General features: G+C 39.3%; 1 protein-coding gene across 2 annotated transcripts in view; it reads right to left on the bottom strand.

The window, feature by feature from the left end:
- Window positions 1-15,013, bottom strand: part of TRPM6 (transient receptor potential cation channel subfamily M member 6) — a gene marked incomplete at its 5' end in the record, with an annotated part of 195,376 nt that overhangs the window by 80,810 nt on the left and 99,553 nt on the right. For both annotated transcript variants that reach the window (XM_082843245.1, XM_082843244.1), the window contains 5 exons: window positions 93-165; window positions 2,206-2,329; window positions 3,413-3,581; window positions 8,131-8,302; window positions 12,710-12,834. In XM_082843245.1, the coding sequence (XP_082699371.1) occupies window positions 93-165; window positions 2,206-2,329; window positions 3,413-3,581; window positions 8,131-8,302; window positions 12,710-12,834 (663 nt within the window). The remainder of the gene's footprint in view (window positions 1-92; window positions 166-2,205; window positions 2,330-3,412; window positions 3,582-8,130; window positions 8,303-12,709; window positions 12,835-15,013) is intronic.

Genomic DNA, 15,013 nt, shown 5'->3' with positions numbered 1-15,013 from the left:
TCTGTTTATAATATCAACATAAAAAGCACACAGTGCCACAGAATGTGAAAAGAGGGAAGGAGGAACAATTGTAACCTTATTTAGACACTCACCCTTTAGCAGAGCTGTTAGGATTGCTAAATCAAGGTCCTGTGACTCTTCAGAATCAGCATCAAAAATGGTAATCTGTAACAGTTGAAAAACAGAAAGCCATACTTTTTGGGGACTAGCAAAGAAATGCTTTCAAAAGTACCCACAAGATTTGCTCTTGAGCTAATGAATTAAGTGAAACATTCATCATTAATGTCAAAAATCACAGAGTTAAAAAAAATTCTTTTTTTTTTTTTTTACTAATAAGGGAGAAAACTTTTAAGTAGGGTAATGGCGAATTGTACACATTCAGGGGATTAAAAAAAAAACTGAAAAATTCCAAGTATCTTAGAGGAAACATGCATGAAAGAACATTACTGCATTAATTTACTATTCACATGCTATAATGGAAAGAAACTCAGTGTCAATTCCTCATGTAAAGAAAACCATTCCTCATTTTGAAAGAAATGAGATCCTTCTGTTCACCTAGCTTTAGAAACTAAGACGTTTGCTTTTTAACGAGAAATGAATCCTCAAGGATTTGTCATAAAACAAGTGAGGCAATTACAACGCACCCAGTGAGCAAGTACAATGGACAGTGAAGAAAGCCTCCACAACCTCAAAGCCTCCGGTGCATTCTGGCACGTGACTGATTCTTTTTTAACACAAATAAGGACATTATTTATGATTATAAAAGGTCTTCTCCTGTTAATGAATGTATCTCAATCTTTGCAGATGAAAATATATAGTAAAGGGACCTGTTCAACAAAAAAGAGCCAAGATTGCCAAGTTCTAGCCCCAGATATGCCACTAACTCAGTCTTGGGTAAATATCTTAAAACCACTGCATCTCAGGTTCCTCACCCACAAGATGAGAGGAACCCACTAAATAATCTCTAAGGTCTCATAAAGATAGAATTCTTCTACAATTCATGCTAATAGCCCTTCTATCTAACAGCACCCCCCATGTGCATGAATAAAATCAACCCTCAACTGTGCAGGAGTTGAGAACCTTTCTGGAACATGCAAACCCTTAGCTGCCTTCTCTAGTTCCCTCTTGATTATTACACTGCTCCTTGGTTACTCTCCTTGATGACAGGAGGAGACAAATATAAGGGTGATCCCTTTAATATATCCTTTTCTTAGCCTACTGACTATTGTGGGGAATATAAAATGTAATAGACCATGCACAAGATTTCAACTCTGAGCTCCAGTTTTAGTTCTACTATTTCAGAACTGCATGACTCTGGGCAAATCACTTAAATTCTCTAGGCTTCAGCTTCGTTATCTCTGAAACTGAAATAAACAATCACTGCCATATTGAACTCACTCATGGGGCTATTTCACATGAAAAAATATACTTGAAAGCACACTGTTAATTGCAGACATGGTTGTTATTTTCGTTGTTACTAGGTCAACCAAAATCCCAAAGGGTTTTTCACATCTGTTTAGCCATGCTTAGTCTAGACTGAACTTGTTCAATTGGTTTTTTGAGGGAAGGTGCTTTAATATTACCAAAATCTTGTATGATTTGGTCCAGCCTTCAAATTCTGGAAAGATCACTATGTTATGACATATCTGCATATTTAATGTAACTGTCAGCAACATACTATCCAAATCACTGATAAAAATTTTGATTGAAGTACCCTAAAACACCAAAATCTTTTCCTTAATCTGTATTATGTTCATAGCCCAAAGTTCGTGGCCTCTATTTTTCACCTGAGAGTTTATTCACATATTTCCATTGTCCAGTGCATCCCCAATGATCTCCTATAGGACATACTGAGGATACTGTGATAGAGTCATCTAAGCCAGCAGACTTGAGTTTATTTAAGACATGGAGCTGTACCTTTACCCTCTGGAAATATTTACACGTGATTTTCACTAAATTCAATCACTTTTCTGTAATACTGTTATATTATCTAAGTGCTTTTTCCCAGGTACGGTCAGGAATATGACATATGGTTGGAGGGCGGGAGGAAACAAGAAGTCACGTTTACTCAACTTAAAGGTCAAGTTCTGTAGAGCTATATATAATCAAGTAAGAAATGAAAAATAAAATTGTGAAAATAAATATCACAATTGTTGAACATTAGCGTTTTTTAAGTCAGTTGAGTCATCAACTCATCATACTCACAGAATCCCTGTGCACCATACACTCCATCAGAATTTGAAAAAGGTGCTTGGACTGTTTAAGACTAAAGTTGAAAGTGTTCTGAATCATGCAGATGATCTCCTCCTTCACCTGAGGACGCAGGGTCCTGGGAGAGAGAAATGGTCGTGACTTGACACAGTACAGAGAAGGGGACAAGCCAGAAACATCAGCACAAGTACAACATCCCTGCGTCTGTCCCATGTGATGGAGAAGGTTTCTATGGACAGTACTGCCAAGAGATAAATGAATGGGAAGGAAAGCGAAGCAGCAGCACCAGGAGAAGGCTGAATTGAAAGAGAGAATGGACTGATCTGCCATGCTCCTGGGAAGAATGCACTTGGGGCAGGGTTCTCGAGCTGACAGATTTCCAAGGGGTTGTGAATCTCCAGAAATTACGGGCATAATATACTTAAAGAATCTGACACTGTAAAACGAAAGAGAGAGGTGTAATAGAAGAGGAAGCGGGTACGGGGTGGAAGCAGGGCTGAAAGGGGAGAGAAACTTAAGAGAAGAGTTGTCAGAGAGAAATTATAAGCAGTGAATGAATATTTATTAAGTAAATGAGTGGGGTCCACATTTCAGTTTGTACGCACTGTATTTACTCACCTGGCAGAAATATCACGCTTTTGAAATTGGAAGAATCACAATGTGTATAGGGATGGACAGAGAACCCACTAAATAATCTCTAAGGTCTCATAAAGATAGAATTTCAACTTGTTTGAAACTTGTTTGAAACTCCTTGTTTAAAAAGGAAAAAGAGTTAAAACTTCAACTAAGAACAATATATGCGACAAAAATGTCAGGATGTTGATTTCCCCAATTTCTGCTATTTTTACTAACAGCAATTGAATTTAAAGGTGATCTGGGGCCACAGTGGTCTCCTCCCTCACTCCCCCTGGAAATCCTTTTTCCCTAAGCTCAGACAGGGCTCAAGGTCCTTGTTAGAGGCCGGCCATTCTTCAGCTAAGCTAATAGCAACTTGCATCACTGGAGGGCATTTTGGTGTTGCTTAATAAATACAAAAACCACTGAAAAATGAATTCCAGTCTCAACCTCTGTCCTCTAAGATATCCAGAGAATTCCAGTCTCTGTCCTCTAAGGATATCCAGCCTACATGAAAGCAGAAATTAAAGAACTAAAATGGAAGAATAAAGAGCATACTTTCAGAAATGAATACTCAGCAACTCACCCTTCATCTGCAAAGTGTTTGTGGGTGAAGGCCAGGAGGTCGGCAGCCCTGCCTGTGCCTTCACACACCACCACTGGATCTTTGTCTTTCACAGTCTCCCACACTGAGAGGATGACATTGGGACCACCTTCCACCACCAGCCCCACCACAGGCACTCCTTGTCTTGAGCCTATTTCAGATGACAAACAATATCAAATTGTTACAAAGGAACCCCATCAGCAATTCTGATTACCAGACACAAGTTTTTCAATTACCACATACATTTGTTACTTGCACTAGCCATTCTCTCTTTCTTTGACTCAGGCTTGCTTAGTTCAAGGCCAAGCCAGAAGCTTGGACTTTAAATAAAAGTAACATAAATATGGTGAGAGCATCCTCTCCCAGTTAAAAAGTTACCTAAAGGCTTTTGGTAATTAAAAAATAATAATAAGTAGTAGTCTTCAAGAAACTAACTTTTTATCTTGGAAATTTTCAAACATATCTAAAAGAAAACAGAATGATATAATGGATCCCAATGTATCCATCACTCATCTCCAAAAATGATCAAACTTGCCAGTTCAATCAACTTTGAATAGTGGTTATTTCTAAGAACAAGATGGGATGGGTAAACCTCAAAGACTTTTATATTTCAATTTATTCCATTTTTCACTATTCGGCTTTCTTATAAGACTACATATTACTTTATTAAAGTGAGGAAGACAATAAAAAAGGAAAGACCATGGAGTCATTGCATTCTTTTTAAAAAGATACTAAGTGAACAAAAGTTACAGAATGATATGCCCAGTATGATCCTATTTAAAATCCTATTTAAAATTTTAAAACCATATATATGGGTATATATTTTATATATACATATGCACATATCTATAACATGTTACATAAATAACCAGAAAACTCTGGAAGGATATATATCAAATTATTAATAGTAAAGAAAAGAGGGGAAGAGTTGGGGAAATGTTGACTGTTTACTCTATAGATTTATTACTTGATTTAATTTTTACACGACATGTGTATTGATATATTTAAATCAATTTTTTTTTTCCAAGAGAAGGAAAATTGGCAGGAAACACCATGCTCACACCTGAGCAACACTGGACTTTACTCTGGGCCCCATGTTCTACAGCGCCCTCCTCTGGCCATGTCCTTCCCCTCACAGTGAGGAGTCTATAGGGTCAAGGTCCAAGGAAAGCCTGTGCTCCCTCTCCTACTTACTAGATTGCCCAGGACCCCAAAATTCTTGCTTCCAGGGGCTGCTTGAACCTCTGCCCCAGGAATATACTTTTCAAAGTCAGAGGCAGCTTTGGGGAGTAGGAGAGAAGTGGATAGAGCTTGGACATATAGGCTAGGGTGTCCAGTTGACGTGTGTGAAGCCTGGACATCGTGAGATTGAGCCAAAGGTGGGAAGAGAAGCAGAGAGTGACCTGTAGGCCAGGGGCCAAGGTGCTAGTTCTGTTTCATCTCCACGTTCTGGCTTAGTACTCCCAAAAATCCAGGACTCTGACCTCAAACCTGGCCTTCCTGCTACATGTACAAAAGTAAAAGGATTGAACATTATTCTCTTGTTATTTTTGCTGGTTAGCTTGATTTAAAGCTTTTAAATATTTAAACAAATAGTATGTGGGTTTCCATGTGTAACCTTTGTCCTGACTCCACAAATGTTAAGGGTGGGCCTCTTAGCAGGCACCCAAATATCTCATTCAGTCTATTTAATGGCTTTGACATTATACTTCTTTCCTTTTCCACATATCTCCACTTCCTTATTATTTTCTCCCTATCACTAAAAATCAGACGTAAGATACACCAATTGATAGTCATAGGGTTCTTTTAACAACATTGTCCTGTAAAAGCTAAATGAAATGGTGATGATGGTTTATTAAGGCATAAAAGTAATAGAAGAAAATTTAGATGAAAATGCCATTAATTATAGAATTATTGAAACGGATGGAAAAAACAATTTTTAAAGAGAATCTCATATCCTATATAATGATATACTATGCAGTCATTAAATATGTGCTCAGATATGCTTACTGATATGGAAATACATCCATGTTTAGTGGAAGAGGAGGGAAGGCTACAAAAGATATTATATGATCCCAGTGTTCATTTTTAAATGTTGCTCTGTGTGTACATAGAAAATTTCTGAAAGCATACAGGTGAAAAAGTTAACAATGGTTATTTTTTATAGTAAGATTACAGAAAGTTATCTCTTCCTTCTATGTTTTCTTTCTTTATCTGAATATGAGAGTATGTAACACTTTTATCATCAGAAAAAGAAATCAGTAAGGGTATTCTACAGGAGAGGGGAAAATAATTCAATTTCTGTTAGATACATCTTTTTTAAAGCAATAACTAATCCTCACAAAAATAAATATATTTATGATTGTTTTCTACAAAAAGGATCTTACTGATGCTACTAATTAAATTTGTTTAAAAAAAATCGTGAAGTTCTTTGCTGACAAATCTCATGAGGGAGCTGCCTCGACTCCTGGCTCCCAGTTTAGGCAGGAATACAACATTACAGCTCCAATGAAAGGCTCTTAGAATAGGCATCCCAGGAAAGGGCTCTCTTCTCCACCAAGACTTGCATTACGAAGACATACAGAGCTGATCCTATTCTTTCCATCCTCAGAGGCTTACAGAACAGGAACTGACATTGGCCACATTTCAAAGGGATTCCTACAGCAACTTTATGAAGCCATCCTTTTTTTTTTTCTTATTTTTGGTAAGTGCTTTCTGCGAACATCAAGGATTTGCCAGGGACTCCAAGAAGCCCGGTTGAAAAGAAATGAAAGAAATCAAGAAAATATTTAATTATTGTCATTCCATCCAAGTAAATCCATTTATAACCACATCAAAGACAAACACAAATATTGCAGAAAGCCTCCCTAGTGAGCACAGGAGGTATGAAGATCAGCTTTGATACCTAAGAATTTTGGGCTTGTTGGGGTCTGTTTTCATTTGTCTTTCCTTTCTCTCTTTTATTCTTCCTTTCTTCTTTCCTTCCTTCCTCCCTTCCTTCTTTCTTTCTTGTGTGTGTGCATGCATGCGTGTGTGTATGTGTGTGCGTGTGTGTAAGTGGTTTATTGTTTTTGCTGTTTTCCTGTCAGTTCTCCAGAGAATAATAAATGTTACCAATCCACTGAAATTGACTCCACATTCTCTCTCCATGGACAGCAAAACCCTCCCAATAAATCCTAAATTTTAAGGACTTTGAAAGTAGAAATGTAGAATGGCATATGGCGATATGCAAGCTCGGGGCTCTTTTCATTCATCAGGGCTGTTTTCACAAATGGAGAATCAGCAGGAAATAAGAAAGACTAAGAAAGACTTTGCTCTCCTGGGACACACATCATAGCTGCACAGAATCCCTGAGCACAGGTGGTGAGCCCAGGTCATCAAAGGCAACAGGATATTTCAGGTAACTGGCATTTCAGAGCCCTGCAGGGCCCTCGCTTCAGGGATTCTCCTTCAGGGCAATCTCTGACCTGCCCTCCTTCTCCGCTCCTCTGTGGGTGTCCCTCTCCACTAGCCACCCCCACCCCGGAGAGGACCACATACCTGCTCCTCTCTCCCCCTTCCTGACCTAAATAAGCCTCCAAACTTCATTCACACTAAGCTCTAAATGACTGGCAACAATTCCCAGAGTCCCTCTCTCTACCCCCACCCCAACCAGCAGACGACCCCCTGTACCAAAGGAGAATAAAAGGAAAGAAAGAAACACATTTGTTGAGGATATGTTATGTACCCAATACTATTCTGAGCACACCTAACATATTTTATCTCCTCTAATTCTCACAACAAAAGGTACAGGTAGACAGTTTCTTCTGTCTTGTATTAAGAGAACAATTTGACCGATGTTAATTTCATTGCCCAAGGTCACAGGCAGTAAATAGGGCTTTGATCCATCTGACCTCACTACATCTGCTGCTTCAGGGAATCTGGGCCAAAAACTCAAAGGATGTTCAGCATTTTCCAGCCCAAAGTCAAAGGTTTGAAGAAGACCGAGCCTCCCGAGAATCTTCCGATTCCCTGGCATCTCCGCTTAAAGGGCAGGAGTAGTCTGCGGAAGATTTAACTCACCAAAAGAGGCAGGGGCCACCTTCCGCTGCCCTGGAGGCAGAGTCTCCATTTCTCCAGGCAGCATCCAGCCCTCTTCCTCCCTTTAAGGATTCCCACCTCTCCACCCAAGGACACTCACTGATTTTGCCCCCCACTCCTCCTCCTTAGGCACTACCAAAGCACCACTGCCAGCATGTCACAGCAAACCTTCAAAGGTCCCTATTTCTAAAAGTCCTGATTTCAACCCCTTCCCTGACTGAAGCCGCCACACCCACCTAGAAATGTCATCTTCCCTGACTATCAAGGCTCACAGCCCGCTCTTCTCAGGCTAGTCTCTTCTCGGCTTTTCAGCCATCCACATTCCCAAATCAATTCTTTCTCTACTTTTCCCCTCTATCCATCCAAGCCTAAGGACTCCCAGAGACTCTGCTTAAGTCTCCACTCTGACACCTCCCCTCTGCTGTCCCGCAAGATCCCGTCCTCTCTTCTGTCACCCACTATTTCATATCCTGCTTTCTTCTCACTGAGGGTTCACAGGTGTTAACTTAAGGCATGGGCCGGCTTGGACCTCTCTACCCTGTACAGATGTCAATGGAGCACTTTGCTCCACAGCAAGGCCCCCGGCCAGGACCTGTTGGTTGAGCCCCTGTGGTACTCACGGCTGTGTATTTTCTGCAGAGAGAGGTACTTTTCCAGGTTCCTCCTGAGCTTCATCTCATTGCCATACTTGCCCACAGTGCCATCATCGGACAGGATGAAGTGGGAGTGCATGCAGTTGAGTGTGGTGAGTTTGCTGAGGGGGTTGCCCAGAGTCTGGTACAGGCACACCACCTGCGAGACAGCGAGGACAAGAGACGGCCAGAGCTTGAGATCCTTCCCAGGCCGACTGCTCCAAAGGCCTGTCTATGCACTACAGAGTTCCTGTCCAGGTCAAAAAGTACTACTTGCTACCAAGAGCAGTGCTTCTCAAGCTATCTGCGGTGAAGAATCAATTTCAGTTTTCTTATTTCTTATTTTTTTATGGACAGACAGGTAGTCCCCTAACGCATGACTAGTATGCGGCTTGTACGACATGAGACTCACAAGTTCAACAGCACTCGCACACACAGCAAGATAAGCACGCTTACCATATGCTTGGATGTCACAGCACCGTCACATGGCTAAAAACGGTTCCATATATTTATTTTCAATTTCTGTACTTACCTTGTCTCAGATCATTAAAAAACAGTTCAAGGATCTGCACTGGTACACAGACTGCATCACTATCCAGAAACTATGCCTTTTAATAGACCTATTCCAGAATAATATTGGGACACTGATTATTTTTTCTCGTATTCCAAATGAAGTGAAAAGTAAATGGAGATGCATTCATTCAATATAAAATATCCAGATCTTTATTAATATTTGCTGATTCTTCTATAAGCTACTCCAATTCTCATTTGTTTTTAGAGAGGAGAGAACAGTACAGTCATTGGTACCTGTGGGGGATTAGTTCCAGGGCCACTCGCGGATACCACAATCCACGATGCTCTAGTCCCTTATATAAAACGGCACAGTATAGTCGGCCCTCAGTATCCGCTGGATCCGCGGTCGGCTGAATCCTTAGGATCCACTGTCAGTTGACTCCTCAGATGCGGAATCCACAAATAGGGAAGGCCAACTGTGTTTGGAGTCAAAGGGCCCAAGTTTAAGGCTAGGCTCTTCTACCTTCTACCTTTAACTCTGGGTAACACCTGCTTCCTTTCTCAGGCTTATTTTCCTCATGTATAAGTGATGATAATAATTCCTATAGCAGAGGGTTGCTGTGAGGCTTTAAAGAAATAATAGAGGCTTCCCTGGTGGTGCAGTGGTTGGGAGTCTGCCTGCCAATGCAGGGGACACGGGTTTAAGCTCTGGTCTGGGAAGATCACATGCCGTGGAGCAACTAAGCCCGTGCGCCACAACTACTGAGCCTGCGCTCTAGAGCCCGTGAGCCACAACTACTGAAGCCTGCACACCTAGAGCCCGTGCTCCGCACGTGTGGCTCTAAAGCCACTGCAATGAGAAGCCCATGCACAGCAACAAAGAGTAGCCCCACTCGCCACAACTAGAGAAAGTCCGCGTGCAGCAACGAAGGCCCAACACAGCCAAAAAAAAAAAAAAAAAAAAGAAAGAAATTAAAAAAAAAGAAGAAGAAATAATGGATGTAAAAAGCACTACAAACGTTACAAACATTAGTATTTAAAAGTTACCTTTATAATCCCTAAGCATGACACTGAGGCCAGAAACCAAAAAGAAAATGATTGATAGATTTAACACATATTTTTTACACATGGAAAGATGTTCATAAATGATACAAATTAAAATCTGGGAAATGCAGCACACATGGCAAACAAAAATGTTAATAGAATGAATTATAATACAAAAGGTCTTTCAAAATATAAAAACTATGCTTAAAAATGCATAAAAAACACATGGAAAGATGTTGAACCTCACTAGTAATCAGAGAAACATACATAAGAAAAATTAGGTGTTATTTTATATCTATCAGAATGGCAAAGTTTAAAAAAAGCCAGAATACCCGAAGCTGGAAATGGTACAGGGAAATGGGCACCCTCATACCCTGTTGGTAGGAATGTAAATTGTTACCACCTTTGTGGAAGACAATTAGTCACATTTTAAAAGTTACATACCAACTGGTCCAAACATTCTACTTTGAGAATAACTTCTAAGGAAATAAGTGTTTTCAGCTAGTTTCAAAAATATATGTCTTATCACAACATTAATATCATTTTTTGTAAAAGTTAAAAATAGAAAACATAAATGGACAATACAGAGGGATGGTTAAATAAATTATGGTACTTTAGTACAATAGAACTTTATCAGGCATGAAAAATAAAACTGCACCCTTGGCTCTCAGAATGTGGTCTCTTAATATTATTTCCCACTAAAAGCAACCAGCCATTTCTCTAGGAGCAAAAATTATATATAATGAGTCAAGATCATTTTTTTCATACTAAAACACAAGGAAGCAATGATAAATGACTAGAATTGTGTTAAAAGGACTCAGGAGACAACTTGAAAGGCTCCACTGGCCACAATGGGACAATATGAGCATGATAAAGAATAATAACTATATTAGAATAATGGATTAAAACATACCAAATATGTTTAACTTCATGAATCAGAAAAAAAAACAACAACAACTCACTGTTCACCTTGGGGGATGGTAGATAACCAACTCAATGCTTTGAAAACTGGCAAATAATAAAGAAAGAGAATCAAATATTTATTCTACCCTTTCCCATACAACTGTACCACAAGGTAAACCAAGCAATTGAGGAGAAAATGTTTCTCTTTATAGAGTATTTAAGCTAGTAAATGAAGAAAGAACACTATAATTAAATATTAGCAGTTTTGCAACCCTGTTGAAATAATAAATCTAGGCAATGACATCATAAAAAGAGAGAGGATGTTATGTCACAAGGGAAAGACACACCTCCTCCTAGGGCATAAACCTGTACAAAAAGAACCTGAATCTGATCATACCTTTGGATCAAACTACCAATTTACAAGAAAGACAAAAGACAGAGAAATAGGCTAAATGCTGCTACAAGAGCTTAAATCTGCAAAATCCAAACTGTGGGAAACTCTTTAGGAATGACCCAGTTTCTTCAACAAATACATTGAAACAAACAGACAGAAAACAAAAAAGGAGATGGTGGGAAAATCCAGAGATCAAAAGCGACTCAAGGAAAAAAACTAAGTGAATGAAGAGACAAATCAACCCATCACAATGCAGGGGAATTTTTTGGATAATGAAATCAAACAACTGAAAAACTGAGACAATCAGAAGCTTGAACACAGACTGGATATTTGATGATATTCAGAAATTATTGTTAATTTTTTAGGTACGAATATGGTAATGTGGTTATATTTTTTAATTGTCCATATACTTTAGAAATAACTACTAAAATATTTACCAATGAAATTATTTGATGTCTGGAATTTGCTTCAAAATAATGGAGGGAGGAGATGGAGAATGGATGAGGGACTAAACTAAACAAAATTGGCTATGGGTTCATAACTGTTGAAACCGGGAGAAGGGTACGAAGGAGATGATTATTCTAATCTCTCTACTCTTTAATGTGTTCGAAATTTTCCAAAATGAAAGTTAAAACAAACCATAAGCATGTCTATATTAACTGACATAGAGAATTAATTATGTTAAATAGTTAAGCTGAAAAACAGATTCACAACAATAGGTTTCTGTTGTTACTTTTTTAACACACAAACTTTTTTTTACTATACATACGTACGCACACATAGAAAAAAATTCTGGAATGATACACACCAAAATATTAACAGTGGTTATCTTTCTTCTTCATACCTTTTGTAATACTTGAGATACCTACCAAAAACATACATTAGTCTTATAAACAAACTTAGACAAGTCCGTCCCTTTAGAATCATTCTGGCTACTGTGTTGGGATCAGACCTTAATAAGAGACATGGATGAGAGTAGGGAAGGCTATTACAATCATCCAGGTGACAGAAAATAGTGGCTTAAACCTGCTCAGTAACAGTGGAGGTAATAAGAAGAGGTCAGATTCCAGATAGATATATATATTTTTTTAAATAAATTTATTTTTATTTTTGGCTGTGTTAGGCCTTCGTTGCTGCGTATGGGCTTTCTCTAGTTGCAGCGAGCAGGGCTACTCTTCGTTGCGGTGTGCGGGCTTCTCATTGTGGTGGCTTTTCTTGTTGCGGAGCACGGGCTCTAGGCGCACAGGCTTCAGTAATTGTGGCACACAGGCTCAGTAGTTGTGGCTCATGGGCTCTAGAGCGCAGGCTCAGTAGTTGTGGCGCACGGGCTTAGTTGCTCCACGGCATGTGTGATCCTCCCAGACTAGGGCTCGAACCCGTGTCCCCTGCATTGGCAGGCATATTCTTAACCACTGCGCCACCAGCGAAGCTCCCAGATATATTTTTAAAGTGAAGCTAAGATGATAATTTACTGGTGGATCGGGTTTGAGGCACGAGACGGAGATCATTCCAGGATAAGTTCAGGGTTTTGGCTTGAGAACTGCAGGACAAGATTGTCACTTTCTAAGATAGGGTAAGGGAGGCAGCAGGAAGTCAGGAGTTTATTTGGGGTGTATTACATTCAAGATGCCTACTAGATATCCGGATATAGTGCTAAGCTGGCAACTGGATACATGTTTATCTCCTTCTGTTGTGAAAGGATTGTCTACTTACATCTCTTCCAATAAGATCTGTCCGGTTCTCAATGACACCCCAAGGAGGGATTCCAACTGTCCAGATTTTTCTCAAGGACTGGGAGGAATGGGCTTTCAGGGCATCCCCAACATGTTTGGACACACCTATGAACAATCAGTTTAGAGGTCAAACTTTAACTCACAAATCATGCAAAACACTGCGACTGCCGGAAAGAGACAAGTAGACAAGCATATGCAAAAGACCATTATCAGGGAAAGTTGCTGGCACAGTGGAATTAATTACTGATACTTTGACTTGCTCTACTCCCTCTTGACACCTCCTTCTCCTATCACTAACCTTTCTACCTGAACAATTCTCCTCTCCCTTTGAGAAATTTCTGCTTACAACCTCAGTTCTGCCCCTATTCTTGCCTGACCAGAACATCCTGTAAACCCACCCCTGACATCATGAATGTTCTAAGTATTTTTTTCTTTAACCTTCTTGACTGTCCCAGTAAAACATCCTGAAGGTCCTTGCTTCATTGAGGCAAATTAATTTAACAGCTTTATATTCATAAATATTCCAGAACTAATATATTAGTGTTTGCCTTTCTGGGACTAATAATAATAACAATAATAGCCAACACTTACTGAACTCTTAACTACACACCAGGTGCTTTTTTAAGTTTTACACGCATTTACACTTTAAGTAGGAATTTTTTAAGTCTATTTTATAGGCAAAAATTGAGGCACAAGGAAGTTAAATAATTTGCCCAAGGTTATAGAGCTGGTAGTTGGTACAGTTTGGATTCCAATCCAGGATCTGACTTTTCTTTTTTCAACAGACTTTACTTTTTTAAAAAATTTAATTTTATTATTTTTTATACAGCAGGTTCTTATTAGTTATCTATTTTATACACATCAGTGTATACATGTCAATCCCAATCACCCAGTTCATCCCACCACCACCACCACCACCACCCCCACCACCACCACCCCCCCCCCCACCGCTTTCCCCCCTTGGTGTCCATAAGTTTGTTCTCTACATCTGTGTCTCTATTTCTGCCCTGCAAACTGGTTCATCTGTACCATTTTTCTAGGTTCCACGTGTATGCGTTAATATATGATATTTGTTTTTCTCTTTCTGACTTACTTCACTCTGTATGACAGTCTCTAGATCCATCCACATCTCTACAAATGGCCCAATTTTGAATGGATAAAGAAGACGTGGCACATATATACAATGGAATATTACTCAGCCATAAAAAGGAACGAAAATAGACTTTACTTTTTTAGAGCAGTTTTAGATTCACAGCAAAATTGAGCCAAAGGTACAGAGATTTCACATATACCTTCTTCCCTACACACTTACAACCTCCCCACTGTCAACATCCCCTACCAAAGTGGAACATTTGTACAACTGATGAACCTACACTGACACATCATAATCATCCAAAGTCCACAGTTTACATTACATTAGAGTTCACTCTTGGTGTTGTACATTCTATGAGTTTGGACAAATGTATAATAACATGTATGCACCATTAAAGCATCATACAGAAGAGTTTCCCTGCCCTAAAAGTCCTCTGTACTCTGTCTATTCATCCCTCATTCCCCCAATCCTTGATAACCACTGATCTTTTTATTATCTCTACAATTTTGCCTTTTACAGTATGTCATATAGTTGGAATTATGCAATATGTAGCCTTTTGAGATTGGCTTAATCTGCCTTTTAGCAGAAATAGAGTCACAGACATAGAGAACAAACTTATGGTTACCAAGCGGGGAGGTGGTGGGTAGGATGAATTAGGAGATTGGGACTGACATACATACACTACTATGTATTAAATAGATAACTGATGAGAACCTACTGTATAGCACAGGGAACTCTTCTCAATGCTCTGTGGCAACCTAGATGGGAAGGAAAGCTAAAATAGAGTGGATATATAAATATACGTATGACTGATTCACTTTGCTGTACAGCAAGAAACCAACACAACATTGTAAAGTGACTCTACTCCAATAAAAATTAATTTTAAAAAAATTGCCTTTTAATCACAAACACTACATTACGCCACTTACTCTTTCTATGTACAGTCTGACTCTGTATGTGTCATTAGCACAGGAAAATAAAACAACAAAGCCCTGCATATTGCATGCATCTAATGCGTAGCACCTAAATCACTTCCTTCTCTCTGGAATCCTCTCCTCCAGACATCTTTTGCACTTTTCCCAGTCATTTTCTAAAATTGGGGCTCTGGACCACAGAACACACATCAATACCAATAGAGATTCAGATCCATAGGTTTGGCACGCGTTACCAGCATGTGGTGGTGATCGTTTG

The sequence above is a fragment of the Leucopleurus acutus genome (assembly GCF_964270905.1).
Source record: "Leucopleurus acutus genome assembly, chromosome: 7".
In the NCBI taxonomy this organism is placed as follows: Eukaryota; Metazoa; Chordata; class Mammalia; order Artiodactyla; family Delphinidae; genus Leucopleurus; species Leucopleurus acutus.
The sequence above is the reverse complement of the archived record's forward strand: the minus strand, read 5'-3'. Positions and strand labels throughout refer to the sequence as shown.